Source organism: Naegleria fowleri (assembly GCF_008403515.1).
Source record: "Naegleria fowleri strain ATCC 30894 chromosome Unknown tig66, whole genome shotgun sequence".
Taxonomy (NCBI): domain Eukaryota; phylum Heterolobosea; class Eutetramitea; order Acrasida; family Naegleriidae; genus Naegleria; species Naegleria fowleri.
In genome coordinates, this window is record NW_025407998.1 from 535,066 (window position 1) to 559,705 (window position 24,640).

At 35.8% G+C, this 24,640-nt stretch overlaps 6 protein-coding genes across 6 annotated transcripts; 3 read left to right on the forward strand and 3 right to left on the reverse strand.

Moving 5' to 3' along the window:
- Nucleotides 1-11: 11 nt before the first annotated feature.
- Nucleotides 12-5,576, reverse strand: FDP41_009056 (uncharacterized protein; the record flags this gene model as incomplete). Its single annotated transcript, XM_044712975.1, has 3 exons — nucleotides 12-4,838; nucleotides 5,106-5,231; nucleotides 5,382-5,576. The coding sequence occupies 3 exons, from the start codon at nucleotides 5,574-5,576 to the stop codon at nucleotides 12-14; spliced, it is 5,148 nt and encodes a 1,715-aa protein (XP_044557521.1).
- Nucleotides 5,577-6,305: 729 nt separating this feature from the next.
- Nucleotides 6,306-8,597, forward strand: FDP41_009057 (uncharacterized protein; the record flags this gene model as incomplete). The annotated part of the gene is made up of 1 exon (XM_044712976.1): nucleotides 6,306-8,597. One exon carries the CDS (start codon nucleotides 6,306-6,308, stop codon nucleotides 8,595-8,597), a length of 2,292 nt encoding a protein of 763 aa, XP_044557522.1.
- A 97-nt stretch (nucleotides 8,598-8,694) lies between these two features.
- Nucleotides 8,695-16,397, forward strand: FDP41_009058 (uncharacterized protein; the record flags this gene model as incomplete). Its single annotated transcript, XM_044712977.1, has 5 exons — nucleotides 8,695-9,280; nucleotides 9,346-10,605; nucleotides 10,656-12,980; nucleotides 13,028-13,973; nucleotides 14,030-16,397. 5 exons carry the CDS (start codon nucleotides 8,695-8,697, stop codon nucleotides 16,395-16,397), a joined length of 7,485 nt encoding a protein of 2,494 aa, XP_044557523.1.
- An 813-nt stretch (nucleotides 16,398-17,210) lies between these two features.
- FDP41_009059 (uncharacterized protein) lies at nucleotides 17,211-21,367 on the reverse strand (the record flags this gene model as incomplete). Its single annotated transcript, XM_044712978.1, has 6 exons — nucleotides 17,211-17,839; nucleotides 17,900-19,987; nucleotides 20,040-20,283; nucleotides 20,340-20,706; nucleotides 20,777-21,054; nucleotides 21,101-21,367. 6 exons carry the CDS (start codon nucleotides 21,365-21,367, stop codon nucleotides 17,211-17,213), a joined length of 3,873 nt encoding a protein of 1,290 aa, XP_044557524.1.
- Nucleotides 21,368-21,521: 154 nt separating this feature from the next.
- On the reverse strand, nucleotides 21,522-22,352 carry FDP41_009060 (uncharacterized protein; the record flags this gene model as incomplete). Its single annotated transcript, XM_044712980.1, has 1 exon — nucleotides 21,522-22,352. The coding sequence occupies one exon, from the start codon at nucleotides 22,350-22,352 to the stop codon at nucleotides 21,522-21,524; it is 831 nt and encodes a 276-aa protein (XP_044557525.1).
- Nucleotides 22,353-22,601: 249 nt separating this feature from the next.
- FDP41_009061 (uncharacterized protein) lies at nucleotides 22,602-24,437 on the forward strand (the record flags this gene model as incomplete). Its single annotated transcript, XM_044712981.1, has 2 exons — nucleotides 22,602-23,393; nucleotides 23,454-24,437. The coding sequence occupies 2 exons, from the start codon at nucleotides 22,602-22,604 to the stop codon at nucleotides 24,435-24,437; spliced, it is 1,776 nt and encodes a 591-aa protein (XP_044557526.1).
- Nucleotides 24,438-24,640: the final 203 nt, after the last annotated feature.

Sequence of the window (24,640 nt, forward strand, 5' to 3'; positions counted from 1 at the left end):
CAATAGAAAATCTAGTCAAATCCAATAAATAGGGTGTGAAATAAACCACTCGTTGTCCTTTTAGCATTCAAATGTTCGCTAATAGTAAAGAATTTCATCTCAGCAATCTTTGAGGTATCCCTCTTCTCATTCTTTCTCAACAATTCTTGCAACAAAGTGTTGGAGAACTCATTCTCATCTTTGGCTCTCTTCAATGAAAGTCTTCTACTGGACTTTTCTTCTTCTGGTGGCTTACCGAATTGTTCAATTCCGTCTTCAAGAGTTTCATAGAGTGGTTTGAGGACAGATTGTTTGGCAGTCTCGATAAGTTCAACTTCTTCTAAAACGAGTTTTTGTTCATCCTCCAAATCCTCAGCATCGAGTTGAGTCAATTCTTCTCTGAGAGCATCAGAATAATTGAAGAAGAATCTATAAAGAGCAGCATAAGCTTCCTTCAGTTCTTCTTCAGTAACTGTCTCGTCACAGCGAGGGCAAACTTCATTTTCTCCAATTGGTGCAGCAATCTTTTCAAAGAATGTTTGAATCTTGCTGATATTCAATCGTAAAATTTCAACAAAGCTTTTCATAAATTCTTCCTTCTTTGCATCTGCAACACCGTTTGCCAAGTTTTGAACAAGTTTTGTCAAAATAATGGCATAACGTCTCGAGTCAGCAGAAATATCCTCTCCTGAGAGACCATACAAGTTTGGAGAAGTGATAGCAGGACAAATCAATCTCAAAATCAAGAAACCACCAACAGCAATATACTTAAAGTCAAATTGTTCATCAGGGTCGTCAGCTGGTTTTGTAAACTTTTTCCCAACTTCTTCATATAAATATCTGCAATACATTCTGAATGTGTATGGAGTTTGAGCAATGGAGTCACACAAGCAATCAATGAATTCTTGGAGGACTTCCTTAATGTTTTCAATGTTCTCTTGAACATTCTCACCTCTTTGTTGTGCCTTCAATGGATCAATTTCAAATTTGGTTGGATGGGCAACCATTGTGTCAATAAATCCACCAATCACGTCCTTCAAATAAGGAGTGCTCACACGATGACAGTACTTTTTCATGAGTTTAGATGCAGTAGAGTTGGCCCTGAACAAAGTCTCTGGTTGGTTCTTTGGTGTGGCATTGACTTCACGCACAACACTTTGACGTAAGAGATCGAGCAAGTTCTTTTCAATATCTGCCTTGCTTTGATAGACACAAATGACAGCTTCACACAAGGCATCCTTCTCTGGATTCTTGCATTTATCAAAGAGTGCGAATAGTGCTTTCTTTCTGTTAGTAAAGATCAACCGATTGATAAATTCTTGGTAGGGAGAAGCTGAAACCTTGGGCTTATCCTTCTCTTCTTCTTCAATGATGAGACCTTTCTTAATCAATTCAGAGAGCAAACTCAAGAATGTTGAACGAATGGCATTGTTGTTGTCATAGACCTTTGCCATGTAGTACTCCAAACCAAAGCTTACGTTTGTTTGAAGCAATCTTGAGAAGGCCTTATAACTTGCTGCTGTCATTTGACTTTCTTTGGACTTTTCTAAGAATCTCAACAAGAATGCAAAGTACTTGGAGTATTCTTCTCTTCCCTTTTCATCGTTTGCAATGATCATTCCATTCACAAGTGAACTGAATGCTTTCATACAAAGGACATCCAATTCCACATAGAGCTTTTTGACATCAGAAGAAATTTGAGTATTATTTTCCAATAGTAAAGTTTCAGAAGCAACACGAGGTTGATGAACTCCATTACCCATGTTGTTCTTGTCTTTGAATACAGAATCAGTGGTCCATTCCATAACATGTTGAGAAAGGACTCTTCTCAATTTCTGTTCTTCAATATTCTTAAAAGTCAAATATTCAACTTTGCTCATCAACACATCAATGAATTGACATAATTTCTTCTTGAGTTCCAGAATTTCCTTATTATCATATTCACTATGTGTACAGTAGTTGGCAAAGAGATCAGTGATTGAATCAAATTCTTGAGCCAATGAGAGATCTGAGGTGGCTTCTGGGCTTTCAACAATCGATTTCACAATATGCAAATATTGATCAACAAGTAAATTGTTCTTAGAGCTAATATTGAATGATTGACCTAATTGTTCTTGAATGGAAGATTTCATAGCAGTGAACAACTTGGTATAGAGTGTTGGAGACAAATCGGTGGAGACAGAGATGGTGACCATTTGTCTGACATTGACATCATCTGAAATGACTTGTTTCATCAAATCTTCCATGTAGTTGTCCACACTATTCTCAGAAATGAAGGATCGGAATGCAGTGATGGCAGTATCTTTACCTTCGTCTGCTTCATCTTGAATGCAAACACCACCCAATGCACACAACAAGGATGTGTAGTTGGAGAATAAATCTCTCCATGTGATGTTAGATGAACCTGAAGCGTCTTCTGAACCAAATTGTTCGAGAAGTTCTTTCCATCTTCTGTAGACTTCGTTGAAAGCAGAGACATAGGATTTTGTTTGATATTCAATTCTTCTAAAAAGTTGAATTTGGCTCTTTCTTTCATTATAAATCTTTCCATTCAACTCAACACTAGATAATTGTCTGTAAAAGTTGTAATTGAGATGCTTGAGACTTTGATTACCAAGTGTTTCTACTTGATCACAAATATCTCTAAGACATCTTGTGGTGGATTGCCAAATTTCTTTATCTGTGGAGCATAAGTAAATCAATAAATTGCTAGACAGAATTTCCAAGCTTTGCAATCTTTTTCCACTGCTTCTGATATTGTCTACTTGCAAGACAGCATCTCTGTTCATAAGGTAGAATTTCTTGGAACGATAGGTAATGTTTCTCAACAAGTGAAGCAATGACTTGACACCTTGAGGTTGGTCAATTTCATTCAAACTGAAGAGCGCTTGAGAAAGACGAGACACAACGTCAGAACTAATGTTACAAAAACCAAGATACATGTCATCGCTCCAATTCTTGATGTGATGCTCCATGAAGAGCTTTTGGAATAATCTAGTGATTTGATCTTGTATTGTTGGGTCAAAATTGGTAATGAAAAAGTCGACCAACATGGTAAAGTTCTTATCGTTGTAATGAACCTTTGTCTCATTCTCAGTTTTGGTGAGGAAGAATCTTGGGTCTGAACTAAACACATGCAATAAGGTGTTCACAGTATCAAAAACTTTTGAATTCGGAGCTGCTCCTGATTGAGAATTGGTTTCTTTACCACTGACCTTTTCCCTGAGAAGAGCAGCAAACCCTTTCTTTGGAGTTCTGAATGAAGCGCTTGGAGTCAACAATGGACTGTCTTCTTCTTTCTTCAGTTTGAATTGATCAATGGTTTCTTTAAAAACTTCTCTCACATGATGAGCTAACATTTTGTAATCTGTTTCAATTCGTCTATTGTAAGGATATTGAGATGACTTGTCAGCAATCAAGAAAAGCAATGCTTTGCTGACAATATGTTTTTGATCTTGAGTACCTTCCGTCATGATTGGGATGAGAACAGATCGTTTACACTTATCGGGACTCTTTCTATAGAGAGTAGCGACATAATGTACCCACATCTCGAGTTCATTCAACTCTTCAGGATTGTAGTGTTTGTCTTTTTCTTTCTTTCCTGAACCTGGTTCTGGGCACAAAATACTAAGAAGTTTTTCTTCAACAATGAGAGACAAAACAGAGAATGCAGATTCCATATCAGCAGGAACATAACTGTTTCCTCTATAAATGTCAATGAGAGGTGGTAAAATAAGCGTCTTATCTTTGTCTTCCATTGCTTTCAAAAGTTCCTTATGGATGAAAGTAGACATATTCTCACTTCCACCAAACTTTTTAGCAGTTCCTGCTTTCACACATTTGAGCAAATCATCTGCTGTCAACACACAGAGAGTAGCAAGAGTTGGCCATGTCTTGGAACGTTGTTTCTTACCAGTTTGCTTGTACAAGTTGTCGAAGACATCTCTTGCTGCACTCAGTAATGAGGATAACGAATTTTTGGAAATGTCAATAAATTTCTCATTGTAGTTTGAAATAAAGTTCCAAATAGCTAATCTTACGGGTGGAGTCAACACTTCAAGATACTTTGAAAATCCTTTCATATTTGAATTGATGCATATTAAGAGACGTTCTAACAAGAGAGAATCCCAATTCATATATTCAATCAGTTTAAAATGAGATAACGTAGCAACGAATGGAGTCTTATCTGCCTGTAAATCGGTAATATATGGAACTTCCATGCAATTGTTATTAGCACTGGTTGCCATCGCATTTTCTACCAAACTTTTGAAAACAACTTCTGGACAAGCAACACTGAGTTTAAACAAAAGTTCCATACATTTGTAGTTCAATTGTTGTTCTAAATATTGATTGACCGAGCTCTTTGAAAACTCTTCTGTCGATGCATCATAGTAAATGTCATGTTGTAACAACAATCGTGTTGAAACTAATTGAAGCAAATTAATTGCTGTTGATTCATCGAGCTCTTTCCTATTTTGTGCAGTACCGAATGACATGGCACTTCTTTTCACATTAAACTTTTCTGATGCATCAGAACCCTTCTTTTTTCTTTGTTTGAGAGCATTGAGATAGTCAATGGAAACTGATACACCACTGCTTCTTCTTGGTCTATTTGTATCGATGGTGTTTGCTGGATCTAACACAATCTGATTAAGAGATTGATTCACTGAGAGAGTATTCTCATCAGTTATGACAGGTGTTCCTGTTGAGTTTTGTTGTTGTTGTTGTGAGTCTTTGACAAGAGCAACTAGATCTTCATCCTCTTCTTCATCTTGTTCATCACGACTTTCTTCAATCAACAAATCATCCTCATCAAATTCGTGAAACATGTTGTTGAAGTGATGATTTGGAAGAACAACCTATAATATTGAACATCAACACATAATAATAATGATGATGATGGTAACGAAGCGAAGGTCACATGACAACGAGAGACGACGAGGAGTAGTGACAAAAACACACAGTTCGGGATGGTTGTTGTTGTTGGAGTGTCACATGAAAGGATGAAAAAATGGTAGAGCAGACGATTGGATTTCGTAAATTCATATACAAGCCATACGGGATTCAATCATGGTGTCATCAATGATGGTCCATTCATTCACACACACATGCTCTTTGAAACATACCTGCTTTTGATCGATTGCAAAATTTAGGTAATCTGAACACAAGTTCAGAATGATGAGTTTAGATTTGTTGATCAACTCCAATTTGACTCTCTTCTCGTTGGGTTTCAGATTTGCATTGATCGGGGTCTATGATGGTTTAATTGGTGATGATGACAATCATTCAAGCGTTTCAAGATTTCATTTTCGTTGTTTCGATTCATCCATGACAGGACCATTCCAATGTGATTTTGTTGTTCATCATCTAATGTATACAACAACAACAACAACAAAACTTACCTTTGAGACATTATCGTACAAATCAATCAATGGTTGCACAACTTTATGCAAATCAATATTCGGTAACACAATCAATTCATTCAGTGTTTTGATGTATCCTTTCAAATTGAAACCTTTTCTTCGTTGCGATGATGGAGTGTTAGGAAGAGAGTCACCAATACGTTCAACGGTGGTGAGGACTAGTAAGTGTTCCATTCTTGTTGTTGAGTTGTTGTTTGTGTGTGATGTCAATAATGATGATGGTTGTTATTGTTGTTTGAGTCGAAGAATGGTGAAACGACTGATGTAAAAGTTTCGTTGTTGTGATGATGGTACAGCTGTGAGTTTTTGGGTGATGAGAAATGTCAAAAGTCAAATTTTCAGGAACGAAGTGTTGATATGATCGAAATGGTGATGATCTCACAGTACTTACATTTCTAGAGAGGAGTGATTCGTTCAGTATCACAAACTGTCTGCAGCAACCCAATCTCTGCTTTGATTACCGCAACGAAAAAACGGAAGTATGAACGTCTAGAATTTTTTGTGTGTGAATTTGATACAAGACGATTTTCAGGGTGGTCGCACTTTGTTTGTCAACTGTTGATGACTGACATTTGAGAGGGTTGTTGAGGCTTTCACAATCCAGTTGGGCGGGGTCAGAAAAAGACTCTTTCGCGTGATTATATTAGAGAACGAATCATAACGGATCCAAGAAGATTGAACGGGTTCTTGATAAACACTCGCTCTAAGGTTTATCAATCATGATGACGAAAGTATTTCCACTCTTGCAAAATTACTTTGGATTAGTAGTCGACAATCCTCAAATTGGGTTGTTATACATGTGCATTTATAGGGTTGCTCGCGTGCACTTGGAAATTGCATGCTGTTCTTTCCTTGTCAAGTCCACAATAAGAAACCATCAAGAAGAGTTTTTCACATTAAAAAATGTTGAATTCCTATTGTGCTTCTTCCAACAATCGTCATGAAGATAGACGAGATCAACAACGTTCGAAAGATGATGAGAGACCTATATTCTCTCAGAAAAAGAAGAAGTTCATCATGATCCACATGGACAACTGTTTGTACAATCTTGATGAAACTCTCTATCGGCTGTTTTGCCAAAAGTTCGGTGATGGCAAAATTCCTTCTCCCGATGAAATGATTGAAAAAGCGTGCGAAGACTCTTTCCGATCGTTACCAATCATCTCAAGAGGAGACCAATACAAATTAGCCTCCTTATTGACGGACGAAAACTTTTTTGGATATGAAAATTTACAGCTCACAAACACGAAAGGAATTCTTCAAGAAATTTATCAATACGAAGACAAGTACAACACGATTGATTTTCGATTATTTACAACATTGAATCCTCTCAATTCATCGATTTATTTCAAAAGTGTCCATCATAACAGTGAAGGAAAGAAAGATCATTCAAAGCCTCCAACTATTGCGCAGGATGACGTCTCACGATTAATCATCTCCAAAATGAATTGGGTTCTCAAGTTGTTAGGTCATAAGAAAAATTGGATGAAGAAGATGATGTTTTTAGAAGAGGATTTATCGCACGAATCTTCTCCTGTTTTAAATTCAGCGGATATCATTGTACAGGCTTTTCCATTCATTTGCTCTTGTAACCGTGCTGAAAAACATCAACAAGTATTTATTCTTCAGGGGCCATGCAATACCAACTTTTTGAAAAAGTCAAATGCTTGGAAGCAATTCATGACCACCATGACGAATCATGAGAATAACTTACGTACCTTCCACCGTATGAAAGGATGGAAGGACTGGAAGAAGAGTTGGAATTTAGATTTCTCTCTTGATGATTTTTTGAACAAGTTTCAATCCACTCAAACTGCAGACGCAGCAATTAGTTCTTCAAAGAGTAGAGACATCATTGAGATTCCTTATTATTTTCATGGATCAAAAGATTCTGTGGATACTGACAAGTTTTACATGTTCACTGAACAGCTTCCACCCGAGAGTGATTGTAATTTATTTATTCGATCCTCTGGTAATGAGGATCGAAATTTAGTAGTGGTACGACGTGAAGATTTTTCAAAGTTAACAAGTGATACTGACACAGGGTTCATTGCTGATGTGTTCAAGGGAATACCAGATGAGGCCAACAATGCTCTGTTCACTACGTATTCCTACCATAAGCAAGATTATCCTTGTCCTATTTCGGGCAGAGTAAGAAGATTAATTCCCCTTAAAGTATGCTACACAATTATTAACTTATTGTCAAAAGTTAGACGCTGCAAAGAATTTAGACAAGCAGTCATTAAGGCTCTGAATGTGCCATCCTTTAAATTGAAAAAACTAACACTCGAGTCAATAGACTTTACAAAAATGACCATTGATGATTTGGGTCTTGATGATGTCAAATATTGTGCTTTTAGATTGGGCCAAACCTTGGCATTGGTGACAAGAGGCTGTGAATTGTACACTAAAAGAGACATTGCAGATTTCTATACAGAACTACAACCCTTGTTATATCGTGATGAGACGTTAGGGCATGAACAAAAACTGGATACGCTTCAAAGATTTAAAAACAGGTTTTTGCAAGAAATTGAGTGTATCGTGTCACAAAGATTTTCACATTTGAATATTTTATTTTTGGATAGAGAGAAATTAAGCGACAAGAATATGAACTACTTTTATTTGCAATGTAATGGGTTTGTTCTTGATTTGAAAGATAAGTTGGTCCGATGCTTGTCGTATGGATTTGATGATCAATCAGTTGCAACTGTTCTTAGAATGAAAGATAAAGAACACGAAGTATCATCCTGTTGGAATCTTAGTGACAACATATTGGAGCCTAAAGATAACACCGAATCAAGAGACAATATTGTACCAATTCAAATTTTCACTTCCAACAGAGAGCAGGATAAAGCTTTACATCCTTACATGGCTTCCTTATTGGACGCAATTTACGAAGATGAGGACGAACGAAATGGAGTGCCAATGAGTGAAGAAAGATTATCCGACCCAAAACAACAACTATCATTCAAAATTTTGAGAATTTTAGATTCGATCAAGAAGCAACCAGGCCATGGTGAGAAAATTTACGAGCTATGTCAACAAGTTCAGCGACTCGATTTCACGAAGTATTTTTTCGTGTTCGATTTTGACACGAAGCTTGAAAAAATTGTTGACATTATTCACATGAGGTCAAAGTTAACCAACCTTCCTGTTGATTCATCTGTGATTGAATACTATCGAAAGCTAATATAATTGATTCGAATTTGAATCTTTGGGTTCTTTTATTGTTGACATTCGTCTATCCTTCCATTTTCCGAGTTCCACTGTTATGCTCATTTTTCAGAAAACAATGACGACCTCCGACAGCGAGCCTGCCGAAGAAGAAGGTTCAACGATGCTCTCTTCAAAGACACAAGAACAACCAAACAACAAGAAACAACAACAACGAGAAATAACAACAATTAGTATGGAGAATAATAACAACAGTACTATGGCGCAACAAAATCATGATGATTTTTACTTGAATGAAAGCCTTCATGATCGGTCTCCAACAGCGGAAGACAATGATGATGATCGCTGTTCATCGGTGGCCACTATTGGAAGTGCCAACACCAATCATGATGACGACAATGATGATGAGCAATGGCCGGATACAAACGAGAAGGGGTCACATTCACCCGTACAACAACAGGCGGAGGCTCCTTTGCAAAATGGTAGCAATGAAACAACAACTGATTCCCATTCTCATCAATCAAAGCCTACAGAGGCTATTAATGGGAATGACATAAACATGGTAGAAACGCTTTCTTCGTGCAAGCCTGATCCACAAGATTTAATTCGGATGGAATATGGATTTGATACAAAATATAGAAGAATTAGTGATCTATACAAGGAATCAATGTCAAAGTATTCCGAACATGCTCAACAAATTATAGGTTTGTTTTATATAATTTATTCATCAAATATAAATGAATGATTATTGTTGTGTTGTGGTAAATAGAAATACTTGATGGAGAAATCTCCGTTTTGAAATTTATTCAAGCTCATTATGCAGAATTCTTTGATGAATTTATTTACTCTGATTTTAAATATAGTAACAGCCATTGGTTTTTACATACACACATGGTTGCAATGTTGAATTTATCAACATCACTAAAGGAAATTGACAACTCAGATCTTCTTTTAAAGCTCGGCCAGCTCATTACTACTTCAATTGAATTTTATTTAGAAATCATGGTACGGCGGCCTTTCTCTCTACTTGAAGCAATGACATCTGAAGATAGTCAATCAGATCAAAAATCTGGCTCTACTTCATCGTCTACTGAGAAGTTAGACGATACTGCTCCTAATACTACTGCCTCACAAGATAAGGAAATGGAAAACATCAGACAACAAAAGCTTAATCACATTTCAAAATGTGTTTCTTTTGGAGTGGATGTTTGTAGATCTCTTACAAACCAAAAACATGAACTCTACTCAAGAAACCTTCTGTATTCAAGAGATGTCAAATTGTTTAACCATGAAAATAGTATATTTACAGAGCATTCACAAAAATTTCCACAAAGCTCATGGAACGAAGACTTTAAAAATTGTATTTTTTCCACACCACGATCAAAATCCGAAATTTTATCCAAACTTTGTTGTAAATCCATTAACGTTTTTGGGCAGAGCGGAGGATACCTTTTATTTATTAATTTATTGAGAAAGTATAAGGATTTACCTATGAGAATAATTGAAAAGATAATTGATACCATTGCTTTTCAAACTCCTTATTTGGTACCAAAGTGTAGAGAGAGCATTATCACAGCGTTGATAGACTCATTATTTGTATTTTTTGATTCATTATCCGACGAGATTTTAAAAGTAGAAGAACGGTTTAAAGACCTTATTTTAAATTTTAGAAACAAAATTCTTGCATGCTACACCGACGAGAAATGTATAGATATTTTTGACAGGTTGAAATTGCAATATTTCTACAGACTTTTGAATTGCTCCTCTGTTGAAAGGAAAATGCTGGGAATGAATGAAATAAGAGCTCATGTAGAATCACTCAGAAAAACAGAGGCAGGATCCAAAGCAAATTCGCCACAACTGAATGGAAATGATCAACAACAGCCTCATTCCAGCCCACAACCTCAACCTATTTCGTTTAAGAAAGAACTACATGTAAAAACCTTTTTATCTTGGGTTGATGAAAAGAAGTTTCTGCACTATTTATTCGAGACGGACATTCACAGAGAATTACTACGACAAGCAACTGGTAAGTATTTACGTTGTTGTTACAATACTTGTTAAATAGTATCACCAAAGTAATTTTACAATTTCTTGCTCAGTATAAGGGTTTCACAAAAGAAGAGCTAGATTTAATATGGCAAGCTTCTGTCGATAAGCATGAAGCTACTCAGAGATTGATATTGTCTATCATATCACTTCTAATTCCAAGTTTGTCCTATAATGATATTTTACATCTATATTCCAAAGTCGAACTCATTTCTATCGAGTCCATCAACAAGAAAGACCATTTCATTGAGTTTTTATCGCAATTCACCATATATGCAGTTAGCTCTTCATATGGAAGAGGCTCAAAAGACAAAAAGAAAAATTGGTTTGCCTTAGACATGTTATGGAAACTTGCGATAGGAGGAAATAGAAAAGCTTTTGAGTGTCTATCCGATGTTTTCAAACAAGATGCATTCGAGGCAATTCGTAAAGACTATCTCAAAAGCTGTATTGAGATGTTAAAAACTCGAAACAACTCTAGTGGAGCAGTATCTTTGATGAAAACTTTGTTGGCTACGTATTCTCTTCAAAAGAAAAAGAAAAAGCTATCCACATGGGGTATCATTTCTTCTATTAATGAAAAAACTCATTTGATGGATCACTTTTTTTCAAACTATGAAAATCAATTTCCTACAGACATGGAAAACAATGAACAGAATGATCAGGAGCTACGCGATCAATTAGATTTTCTTGAATTTGTGGTTAAAAACTCTCCGATCAAACTATCCTTTAAGCAATGTATTGTTCTTTGGTCACATGGTCGAAGGGAAATTGTTGTTCGCTGGTTAACAAAGATGAGAGACAACTTTGTGGAAGAATTTCAAGCCTTTGATGATGAAACGACAATGCTTGTATTTGAAGAACTCATTTGCTCTCCAAGCAAAGATACTTTCGTTCTTTACAGTAACATGACCGAGACGGAATTGGACTGCTTTTTAACGTTTTTTATATCGGTTAACATAATTCTTAAAAAGATTGAAGTAGTTTATGACAACCAATCACATGTAGATAGTACTACTACCATTCTCGATCAGCAATCATCAAACGGAGGTAAAAAGTTGATTTCTAAAATTGTGGCTAAAGGTAAAGAATTTTTAGATCCCACCATGCCCTATCCTGAGACTGAACAAGAGACACCAGTGGTTAGAAAATTGAAAAAGTTCGAAGTGATTGCTGAAGATTTGTATGGATTGAATCACTTATGGAATATTGTACTTTCTGCCAAAGACACCAATGTACTGAGAAAAGCAATTGAAAATTTAAACAATTTCAGAACAGACTATTCGAAAGATTTAAAATCAAATACTTCATTGTTTATGGAAAAACATGTATCTACTTGCATGGAGCTGTTACAACTATACAGCAAACTTGATCAGAGAAATGATTCTTATATTGGAAATATTATCACAGTACTTTTAGATTTTATTGTGCTTGTGAATCAAAAAAGTGGTGGAGGAGGAATTGGTAAAGGACATGGTATTAGTTTTTTGGGATATCCTATCACGTTGAACATTAATTGCTTCTCAAATTCAAGGTTTGTGAAAATGGTTCCATCCAAAATGAAAGTGGGAACTCTACTTAGCATAATTGCTTCAGAGCTTGGGGACGAGAATGCATCTCAGCTCTTAAGAATTGAAACAGAAAATGGAGATGACATTACTCCTTTTAAAACAAAAAGTTTAGAAGAGCTTGGTATCGATTCTAGGGTTGATTTGTATGTGAAACCTTTGACAATCAAAGATGCCTCTATTGCTATCATGAACACAACAATGCAAATGTTAGGAGTGCCAGAATTAGGGGCTTTGTTTGTGTCTAGAAATAGATCAATACCACAAAAGAAGATACAACAGAAAAACTCTGAGAATGGGTTTCCACTAACTTCCATAAGCAACCATGATGTCGACACTGATGATGATTATGTTATTTTAGATTTAGAGGATGGTCTCTACCCAGCAAACGTACTTTCCAGAGAGAATAATTTTTACTTGTTGTTTTCTCTTCTTGATACATCTCATGAGGAAGTTGCCAAGAAAGCTTGGATGCTACTAATGCATTTACCAACGAATCAGATCATGTCAAAGAACATTCTGAACATAGAAACCAGTTCAAAGGTTGATTGGGAATCTGTACTTCCTGTTAATAACTCTCACAAGCTACTTTATTCGTTGCAAATATTAGATACAAAGTTTCAGAAAAAGCTCACCCAAGAGTCAACCTTTTATCATAGCTTTATCAAGTTAGGAGGAGTTTCACATTTAATTAATGGACTACTTGCTTCCAATGCAGAAAACAAAAGTCCACTCCACAAGCAGTGCATGGCATTGCTGCTCAAGCTTTTAAACAAATTTATTCCAAGTAAGTTTCAATTTTCCAAGCACATGTTCATTTCTATATCCGTATAGATTATGAGGAGCGGTTAACAGATATTTTAGAATATTTATTGAGGACGATTGGAATGGTTTTGATTGATGAAAAAAAAGAAGAAAACAATTCTCTTCCATCATTGTCCTATCGCCAAACACCAGAAATCTTTCAATTCAACCCTAGTTTCACGATGACGAAAGAGTATGCTAATTGCATGCTGTACGATTATGGTTTGACATCAATTCAAAGAATTGTGACAGCCAAAAATGATTTAATGGCATGGTTTTTGAACCATGAAGAGTTGAAGCATATTACAATACGAAGTTTATTGTATACAGCCGACGTAAACATCAGAAAGAAGTTTTTAAGCACCATTATTGAAATAGCCTCTAAGAATGAGGAAGCATGCAAGTACTTTATTGTCATGCTTTATCGAATGTTGAAAGAAGAAGACATTGAAAAGTATCAAGATAGATGCGAACAATACTTTATACTCCTTGAAAACTTAATTGGTAGTAGACATAGCAATTTTACAGAGATCAAAGATGGCGATATTTATGAGCTTGTTGAAAAAATCATTAACAGAAATGTCGTTGAAGAGTCTCACTCATCCCAACCAGATTACATTTTAATTGGTCTCTTTAACATTACAAGAGCTCTGTTAAAACTTTATCCTTACATCAAACAAACAAGTGCCTTGTATGAGATAGGAAAGAGAATATTTTACAATTGTTTATTTGAGGTACCAAAATCACGTACAAGTATCCAGATTCCAAAATGCAAGACAAGAGAAAGTAGAGATGCTGCTTTTCAGTTTTTATCAGAGTTAGCGGATAATTCTCCAACGTTTTTCTCAGAAATGCTCTCCCTATTAGAAAAGTACATGTACGAGTGTGAACAACCAACATTCTGGAACATTGTGCCGAGACACTTGGAAAGAAAAAAACCTTTTGTTGGACTTAAAAACCAAGGTGCCACATGCTAGTAAGTGTTTACAATTATAATTGATTTTGATCAAGTTGTTGTACATTTCATAATAGTATGAATTCATTGATTCAACAATTCTTTATGACGGTTCCTTTCAGAAAAGAATTGCTACGAGTTAATACTGACACCACATCGATAGTAGAAGAAAAGATGCAAGACAATGTCAACCTTCTCAAAGAGCTTCAAACCATCTTTGCATTTCTTCAAGAGAGCTCAAAAAAGTTTTACGATACAAGACCATTTTGTTCACTCTACAAGGTAGATGGAAGACCAGTGGATTGCTCTACTCAGCATGATGCTAATGAGTTTTTCAATCTTTTTACTGATAGAATTGAAGAAGCATTGAAGTTTTATGGTAAAGGACACTTACTAAAAGATGTCTTTGGAGGTACTCTTTTGCATCAAATTATTTATGATGATAACGTTTCTGAGAGACCAGAAAATTTCAATATTATCAGTTTAGAGGTTAAAAATAAGAGAAATATTATGGAATCTCTTGATTTATATGTGCAAGGTGAAATGTTGGAAGGAAATAATCAATACTATAGTGACAAGCTTGAAAAGCATGTGGATGCATTGAAAAGAACTTTGATTAAGGATCTTCCAAATGTTCTAATTCTTCACTTGAAAAGATTTGATTTCGATTTTAGTTTAATGGTCAACAGAAAAATTAATGATCGTGTAGAATTTCCTCATACCTTGAATATGGAGGCCTACACTGTTGAGGGAATGGAAAGAAAAGAACAAAGAGGTATATATGACATTCCTCCAGCACATCGACCTGATGAATACTATCAATACAAACTCGTGGGAGTCTTGGTACATTCAGGAAGTGCAGATTCTGGTCACTATTATTCATTCATTATGAATAGAGGATCTGGAACTGAAGACAAAACATGGTATGAGTTTAATGATGAAGAAATTAATGTTTTTGATACTGAGAATTTGGACAGCGAGTGTTTTGGAGGTGTTGTGGAAAATAACATTAATGGAAGAAAGACTTCCATGTTCAGGTGCAACAATGCATACATGCTCTTTTATCAGCGTGTGCATTTATTGCATGCAGATTCTTTCAATACCAGCTCTGAAACTTGTAATCAACAGAGTGATGCAGTTATAGACATGCCTAACTCCATCAAAGAGAAAGTATGGAAAGAGAATGAAAAGTTTTATCACTACAAGAACATTTTCGATGACTCGTTTGATGCATTTTTATTTAGCTCCATAAGCATTTTACAAACAAATGATCATGAACTATTGACGAAGAACATTTCACTGTCATTAACCTATGTACTCGAATTTTACATTCGTTCCTCCAATCCTAAAATAATGAAATGGATCATGTACCTGAAGGACACATTCGAAAAGAACGTCACTCTGTGCAAAATATTTTTGACTAGCTTATCAACCAACAAACAGAATTGGCTGATTCCAGCAATAGTGTCATGTCCTTCCCAAGAAATCAAAGACTTATTAATTGATTTATTCATCTCGTGCATCAAGGCATTGTATCCTCATGAAAATCTGATGGAATATTTGGAAAATCCAAACCCAACTAATGTGACAATTAACAAGCAATGTTGTATTGGTATATTTATTGACACTATGATCAGTATGATGGGCATGTACACGACGTGGCGTTCTGCCACACATTATTTCCGATTTCTTTACGAACTTTCCTCATTTGCACCCTACAATATGAGATTGTTTTTAATCAAGAGACAATTGATATCTAAAATGATACTCTATATGACAGGTCTGAATCCAGAAGGACAATATGAACAAGTTTCATTTTCCTCCCTGAAACAACCTCTCATTACCATGTCAAGTCAACTATCACTTTCATACATGATCGTTTCCATCGCATTCCTTGTGAAAACTTGTGATGATTCAAAAATTGAAAACAAACCAACCAGTTTGAATTATGATTTATCATCACCAATCTCTGAGACGAATCAAAGACATGTCTTTACCTTACCAAAAACAGATTTTGATAAGCTATTTAACAAGTCCTTTTTAACATCATTAATGTCACTCAATCTACGATTAGATGACATTGCTGGTATTTTTGCTCATTATTGTTGGGAAGATGCAGATTTTACAAGATCTCTTGTCAATCATTTACTACAGTGCACTTTCCAAAATGCTGTTAACGAAGCCTCTGATCCTTTTATTTCCATTCTGGAAACCATGTTGTTAATTAACGATTCATTGCAATCTCAACGAGTTAAATTGATTTTGGATGCTTATTTCACAAAAATGGAACAAATTACGGATTCAAGAGTTTTATTATATTGCTTAAAACATTTAACACGAACTGATAGAAAGAATGATTATTGCACAGAATGGTGGGATAACCATATGGATGCAATTCTCAAAATTACATCAAAACATGGTTGGACTTTAAATAGGAAACGATAATTATTAGCCTGGCAGTACCTACAATTTATAAATTCATTCTCACAGTGTCAAAAATGGCATTTCTTGGTAGTACCGTAGTTTATTTATTGTAATGATTGGAGAATATTGGCTTAAATTCACACATGTCATCAAATTTACAAACTTGTGGATGTCCAAACGAGAGTACTGTGCCATTCAAGTGCTTATTTAACACATCCACAATGGCTTTCTTAATTTCCTTACTTTCACCTTTTGCAATTCGGTAAGCCAAGCTCATGTGAGGTTCGCTGTACACAAATGTATCACCCAAATATTGCTTTCCGAGCTGAGAAAACTTGTCAATCAACTCTTTGGATTGGACATCGGCAATTTGAAAGTACGCAGTGAGTTGGTAAAAGTTTTTTTTCTGTTACCTTATTAGGAATGTAATTGATTCGATCCACTTGTTGAGTGTTCATTTCTTGCTGTAATTGATGCAATAAAGGAATGAACTTGTCTAAAAATTCATTGTACATTTCACAGTTCGTAAATTTACTTGTGCATGCAATTCCAGAGAGTTACAGCAAGGAATGGAAGGCGTTCGGAACTACTTTTTGAAGGTCTCTAAAGAGTGGAGAAAGGTCATTTAATAGAGGCATGACAATGGTGATACCTTCGAATTTTGTGTAATTTCCAGCACTGTCAAGTTTTCTAATTTGATCTGAAGGTCTTTGGATCAGAACAAGGAAAAAAAATGAATCACACGTTGCTATCATCCTTGTTCTGTTGGTATTTTTTGGGAGGATCGATTTCCAATTTACTTTCACATTTGAAATTGAATTTGTAAATTCATGATTAAATCTTTCTCGCAGTATGAACTTTCAATAATTGATCAAAACTCATTCGTGGCATTTGTTCTTCTTCTTCATCGTCGTCACCTTGTTGAGAATTTACAAGTCGAAGAGGAGGAATATGAGGTTGCTTTCTCTCATTCGTTGACTCGATTACAATAGTTGGATTTGAATTTGGAAGTGATGCAGAATGTGTCAATCCGTCAGAATGATGATGAGTTGATGATGGAGAACTTTCTTGAGGAGAATTCTCTTCAAGAGTTGGAGAAGACACGAGTGGTGGTGTTCCACAACTCTTTTGTTGCAAGTTCTTAACATCCAATTCTTCTAAATTAATTTCTACAACCACTTGATCTTCCTGAAGTGGTTGTGACGTTTTTGTTTCATCCTTATGATGAGTCGACTTGTTCGAAAGGTCAATATCTTTGCATTTCTCATCTTTTAACAAATTATGGAAATCTTTTCGATGTCCACACAAGAAAAGAACGTCAGAGGATCGTAAAACAGTAGAAAGTGAAGGATTTGTGTAAATGTATCTATTGAGATGGGAATGATGAATACTATTCAAATCTGATGACAATTTCACTCGACTAAGAGCGAGAAGAATGAGATCATTCTCAAAACATGAAGTTACTAGAATGAATAATAATCATTAATCATTTTGAAAATGTTCAACATCACTCATCAACCTACCTAAATCATAGACAGAAAGTGAAACAAATGTAGAAGGTATTGGAACTTCAAAGATCACAGATTGATTGTCACCTGCCAAAAATTCATCGGCACACAATTGTTCAATTAAATCCACAATTCTCTTGTTGTGAAAGGATTGAGCTAACAATCGACTCAGGAATGAAGAAGAAGGAAATATTCTGCTCGAGATGTGAAGATCAGAAAATAAGCAAAATAAATCAATATCATCTAAATTATGCTCTACAACTCCTTTTTCTTGAAGAGATCTAATTTTCTCAAATGTTCCAACACCTTCATGAGGAATGAATTTCAAATTGGATCGATTCGCAAGCTCCAATAAAAAACATTTGTTTCCTTCTGTAGCTTCAATTCCTAATGCCAATTTGATAGCTTCTGAATCAATGGAATATTCTGTTTCTTGTTCATCTTTTTCTTCTGATAAGGTATGATCATTTAAATTAATAATTTTTTCATCCTGTGTAAAGTAAAGTATGGTTATTGCATATTGATATCCAGCTCTTCTTAATTCAAAGCTTTTCATTGGATTTCCCTGAATGAAATAAATATTTGAAAAGTGTTTCAATCGATCATAGAGATAATGGAAATATTTGTCAACCAAATGTGACATGAAAACAATTGGTGTGAGTCTATTCTTTCTATGAAACGATCGAATTAACGAGCATATCATTGCTGGCTGTTGAAATTCACCTAATATTAAAATGTGATCCTTAATAAGAAACGGAACTCGATAACTCGTGATGAGAAACTCTTCCTTTGACCTTGGTATTTGTACCAAATTGTAGTTATTAATAATATTTGAAAAGAATCTCTGTTCTTCAATTCGACTTTCCTCTTTTGAAAGTGTTTCTCTAATTTTTTTTAAATATTGTCTCTTTTCCAAGAAATATGCTTCTGGTGACAAAATCTTCAATAGAAGTTCTAAATGTGCGTTTCTGACTTCATCATCTGGAACGTCTTCATCTTTTCTCAATAATAAAACATCCACTATTTTAGGTTCAGAACTGCTTCCAGCTCTTTTGACATCTTTTTTAAGTGATGACATTAGATTTCGTGACTTTCGTTCAAGTTGTTTTCGGTGTTGTTTGTCAATTTGTTTCTCTGAAATTTTCTTGACTTCTTTTTCGCTTTGAGAACTGTCTTCAAATTTCATTTGCTCTTTTGTGGTATATTCTATATAATTGGCATCTAGAAAATCATCTCCAAAGTCATCGATTGGTGTTTTAGCGTATACAAATGGTTTAGCAGACTTTAACTTTTTTGCATGAGTGTTAATTTCGTTTTCTGTGTGCTGATAATTTTCAATTTCTTGAGCGTGTTTGAAACTCTTGGCAAGGCAAAAACATTTGTCTCCTTCCTTAATCAAGTATCGAGATGGATTGATCAAGATGATTCCATTAATATCTTCGAGAGCAAACACAACCACTTCCAATTTAGTTAACAACAATTTTGCAGCATCAATAAAAAGATTATTGCTGAATGCTGGACTAAATTTGACTCTGAACACTTCACAATTCAATCCTTCTGCATACTCAGCGATCCATTTACTCTCATCATCGAGAAAATCATCTTTCGTTGCAGCGAGAGCCATCATGAGATTAATTGAGCTTTGAAAATTCAGTGACTGAACTGATGTTGGAAGATTCTTAGAAAACACTGTAATCTCTACTCCACTGAGTAAGTTAAATAAGAAGGTATTAAAGCCAGTGGATGACACAGATGCAGAAAGAATTTTTGTACACAAAATTTCATTGCAAATGATTACCTTGGCACCTGCTCGAATTAAATATGGTCTAGATTCCATTAAATTAATTTGGGCATAAACTTTCAAGTTTTTGTTGAAATTTCTTAATGCGATAGTGGTCATGATGATGGATGTGTCTTGTTTTCTTGCATTTCCAATTTTTGGGCTATTTAACAGGAACACGTTTTGAGCTTGTGGAACTTTTAAAAGGTTCATGGTTTCGAAATCCATAATGTCTCCACAATAAACGTAAATCTTGCTTCGGAAGGGTGTTTTTTTCAAACTCTCTAGTAGGTGTTTGCAAAAATCCTCGTTTTTAAATACCACTTCAATGCATTATGTATAAAATATTTAGCAGAAGAGGCAAATCATACTTACGAATCACTCTTTTGATTCTCTTCTTTCTTTTTTGAAAACATTCCTTAACAAAATCAATAGCTTCGTCAATTCTGCAACTTCCACTCACTATGGTATGATTTTTAAGAGTAAAGTTCTTCACCTTAAATATACTTTTTTCGCTTGTCACAATTTCGTAAATTTGAGAAATTTGGATGGGAATGATTGTGACACCAATCAAAAAAAATAAAATTACTGCATATCTAGAGGCAACATTTGATGGAGACTGAATATAAGAGATAAGACCATCGAATAATCAATTCAAAGTCATTAGTTACTTACAATATCACCATAGCCAATTGTGACAAGAGTGATGGCAATAAAATATAGGGCATCGTGAAAATAGATCACTCGATCTCCAAAATAATTTTCTAACCATTGGAATAGTCCTGAAAATATCACAAGAAAACAAGCTACAGTTAAGGCAAGTTCAATAACTTTGGCAAGAACAGAATTGATTTCTCCTTTAGATGAAATTTTGTTAGTGATTGGAATTAACCGCAACAATCTCAGTACTCTTAATAACCCTACAAATGCATAAGATTGGCTGTTAAATGAATCTTGAGTAAATGAAATGACAGTAATGGTTAATGATGGAATGACAGTCACATAGTCCAAAATAGAGAGTGGTGTTACAAAGAACAAAATTCTGGAATTAAACAAACACATCAATGTTGAATTGGATAATCTCAATAACAACTATTACATGATAAACATACTTGTTCTTGGCGAGAAGAAAATTAATAATGAAAAGTGCAATAAAAAAACAAGAAAATATTAAATCGCAAACAACCAAAGCCAGTAATCTTCCATCAACGTCAATTTGAATATATGATGAAATGATGAAAAACACAGCAGATAATATTGATAAAACGGTTTGAAACACTTCCAAATCCAATATAATTCCTTTCAGTCTGCTTCGCCAAATATTCTTCATTTTCTTTCGGGATTCGTAATTTGCAATATTAGTTGCAGAGAGATTTGAATCTTTCACAGCCTATTGAGATCTGCAGTGTTAGAGATGTGCATCTTTGGAAACTCACCTTGTGAATACCACTATTGCTGAGCGCCTTACTAATATTTCCAATAACTTGCGAATTGGATGCATGAGAAGAATCGGAAAAGCGAACTCTTCTATTATTTACACTGACATGACTAGTTAATTGTTCGGAAGAATGTGGAGATTCATTTAATTGATAAAAGTGAGACTGTGATGATAGAGTCGATTTTTCATTCGTGGCTCCAGTAATCGTCATTGGTCGTTCCGATGAAGAAGAAGAATGTGTCTCAATGACATTCGGTGTTTCCATTTTTTTCTGTTGTGGTCACTGTCAACAACAACAGTCAATGGGTAGCGAGATCCAATACCACCAACTTGGTCTTTAGAGTTGGTGAATTTCGATTCAATTTGTCCTTATGTCATTCTTTTTTGTGCTGATTCATTCGTAGTGAGTCAAAGACACATTATTGAGCTGGTGCTGTGCAAAACGATTGAATGGATAAGGACATTTTCACCTGTTTCACAAGCTCGTTTTGAGAATCCTTAAAGTTCTTCAACCTTCTGGATCGTCCTCTAATTATAAGGGATGCTTTTTTCACTGACTGCTGCACAGACTCTTTTGTATCAGACAAGAATTCTTGATGCTTTGGTGTGCCTGCTTTTTCTGATTCTTCGATGGTCATTAATTGCGCTCGTTTTTCTCTTCTTCTTTTGCTTACGTTTTGTCCAAGATCATTCATGATGAGAAGATCACCATCGTTTGAAGAATTGGTGGCAGTACCTTCATCAAATGTTGGTAATGTCCTGAGCTTTTTTCTCCTTTCAGAAACAAGAAGAGATTCCTCAAACTCTTCACTCGATGAGTGATGGTGGTATGGATCGGAATTGGATGAATCATCCTGTTCTCGTCGAGTAGGCACATTCTTGCGTGAAGATCTTTGTCGTGATGGAATAAGAGTAGTAGGAGGAGGTGTTTTATCCATTGAAGGTGATGGTGGTTGTCTACTCCCAGATGATGATCTCTTTCTCTTTGATCCTTCTTCCATCATCATCGCTGATGATTTCCTGCTGGACGATGAAATTCTTTTCAAAACTGTGGGAGGAGGAGGTGTTGTACTCTTTTGCAACAACACACGTTGTGTTTCCGAGGTGGTGGTGGTGGTGGTGGTGGCGGAGGAGGAAGTGGTGGTGGTGGTTGGAGAAGCAGCAGCAGCACTCACTCCTCCTCTCTGAAGTAGAATTCTACTTGGCGAATCATCATTCAGTCTTCTCATCATGGACGACTTGGGCGCCATTTTTTCATAAGAAGAATTCAGTTCTCTCTCTCTAATATATTAATTACCCTTCAACAAGGTTGCCTTTCCTATCATGACCCACCACATATTTGTTGAAGACCACCACCACCACCACCACCTGTTGTAAGAGGGAGAGTGAGAGAGTAGCAGTAGTAAGGACGATCTTGTTGCAACTACTCTCATCGCGCCCGTCAAAAAAAAAGTCTCTCTTTTTGAATATCCTCTCAAGTCTCAACTTCTCATTAAAAAATGAGTCATCATCGAAATTCAGCGGCACTGCCATCACTGTCGTCGTCGTCTTCTTCTGGTAACGCCCATCGAGGACAACCGGTTGGGTATCATCTACTGGATTCCATGATAGACGAAGAAGAAGAAGAAGAAGAGAACACACATCAGGATGAATATGAGGATGATTCCTCTTCTTCCGAAGAAGGAGAAGAAGGAACAGTGGTTGTGGACGGTTTGATGGATGATGATGAGAAGGCTGTCGTTCTGGGAAGAGCTGCCTCAGGAGCTGCTACTCATTCATTGTCATTATCATCGGATCACACAAATCACAGATATGAGACTACGAGAGACGAATCTTCAATGTCTTCTTCTTTATCATCTGCTGAGCCCTCCACACCATCAACACCAACAACATCAACCATCACCACAACGCCCAGCAGTACATCAGAGAAAAGTCCTTCCACAAAATCAGATGACAACGATCAAACCAACAAATCTTCCCCTGAAACCTCAAGAATAATGTCTTCTTCAAGAAGAGGTCGAGCACCGATTATTAGAGGTACTCCTCCTGCTTTTCCTTCAAGTTCTACAGAGCCAGAAACGAAAGCTGTGACGTCATCACCTAGTATTATAACTCCAAATGGTCATTCCACAGAAGAAAACAGTTCTGTGGCTCAGGACTCATTGAAAGAAGCAACTGATGATAAAAAATCAACAGTTTTGGATGTTGTCAATGATGAAGAAGCTTTATTGAAATTAGCTCAAGAGAGAAACAAAAATAGGAAACGAGCAAATCCAAGAGCATCAACAAGAGTAAGTAATTTCTTGACATTCTAGAAGAGTAATTTGTGTTAAATATTGTGTTTGTCACAGCACGACACACAATCGACAGCTCCAGAAGAGAATGATTGGTTGAAAGTTGGTTATTGTGAGTTCCAAGGGTCAAGACCATCTATGGAAGATGCACTACATTGTGATGTTTCTTTTAGAAAATTTGAAACAAGTGAAGGAACACGTCATGAAACATTTATTGGAGTTTTTGATGGTCATGGAGGTTCCTTAGCATCAAAGCATGCTTCTACTATTTTACATACTATTTTCTTGGAAAAATTAACAAAATATGAAAATTTACTTTCGAGATATTATGAATCAGCACCCGGTAGAGAAGCATTAAAGCAAGAGGCAAAAAGTTTAACCTCAAAGCTTCTACAACACTTAAAGGAGAAAGAATTACAACAAACTCTTTCTGAGGAGCAAGCTGTTGAATATTTCGATATTTTGTCTTTGTCACCAGTAGATGCAATGCATTTATTAATAAGAGAATCATTTTTAGAGACCAATGAAGCTGTTTGTGAAAAAAACAGCATAGATGGTACAACAGCTACATTGGTTTATATTCCAACGATTGACTCAAGATTTTTATTTGTAGGAAATGTAGGAGATTCGAAGGTGGTACTTTGCAGAGATGGTAAGCCAATTGTTCTAACGGTAGACCATAGACCCACTGATTCTGACGAAAGAAGACGTGTTAGAGATGCTGGAAAATCCATCATTAACAATCGTATCAGTGCATGTTTGGCTGTCTCAAGATCGATTGGTGACAAAACATTCCAACCTGGTGTCATTTCAGATCCACATACTCAAGCAATTAGACTTTGTGATAAGGATGAGTTTGTTATTGTAGCTTGTGACGGTATTTTTGATTTCGTTTCTGAACAAGAGGCAATTGATGAGATTAGGAATGAATTGGATCCAGTAGCTGCAAGTTTGAAATTAAGAGATTATGCATACAATAAGAAAGGTAGTAATGACAACATAACTGTTGTCGTTGCAAGACTGAAATCTGTGTTAGCATAACAATTTTGAAAGAGCATGTTACACTATTGCGCGTTGTAAATTAAACATTAACTTATTATTTCTCATGAGAGCAGCCACTTCCTTGACAATGTTGACATATCCATTGCCCACAGCCACTACATTTGTAATGTGTGATTCTGTTGACACAATGAGAACAGGCATGACCGTGGCGATCATGGACATATTGAGGTGAATGAGGTGCT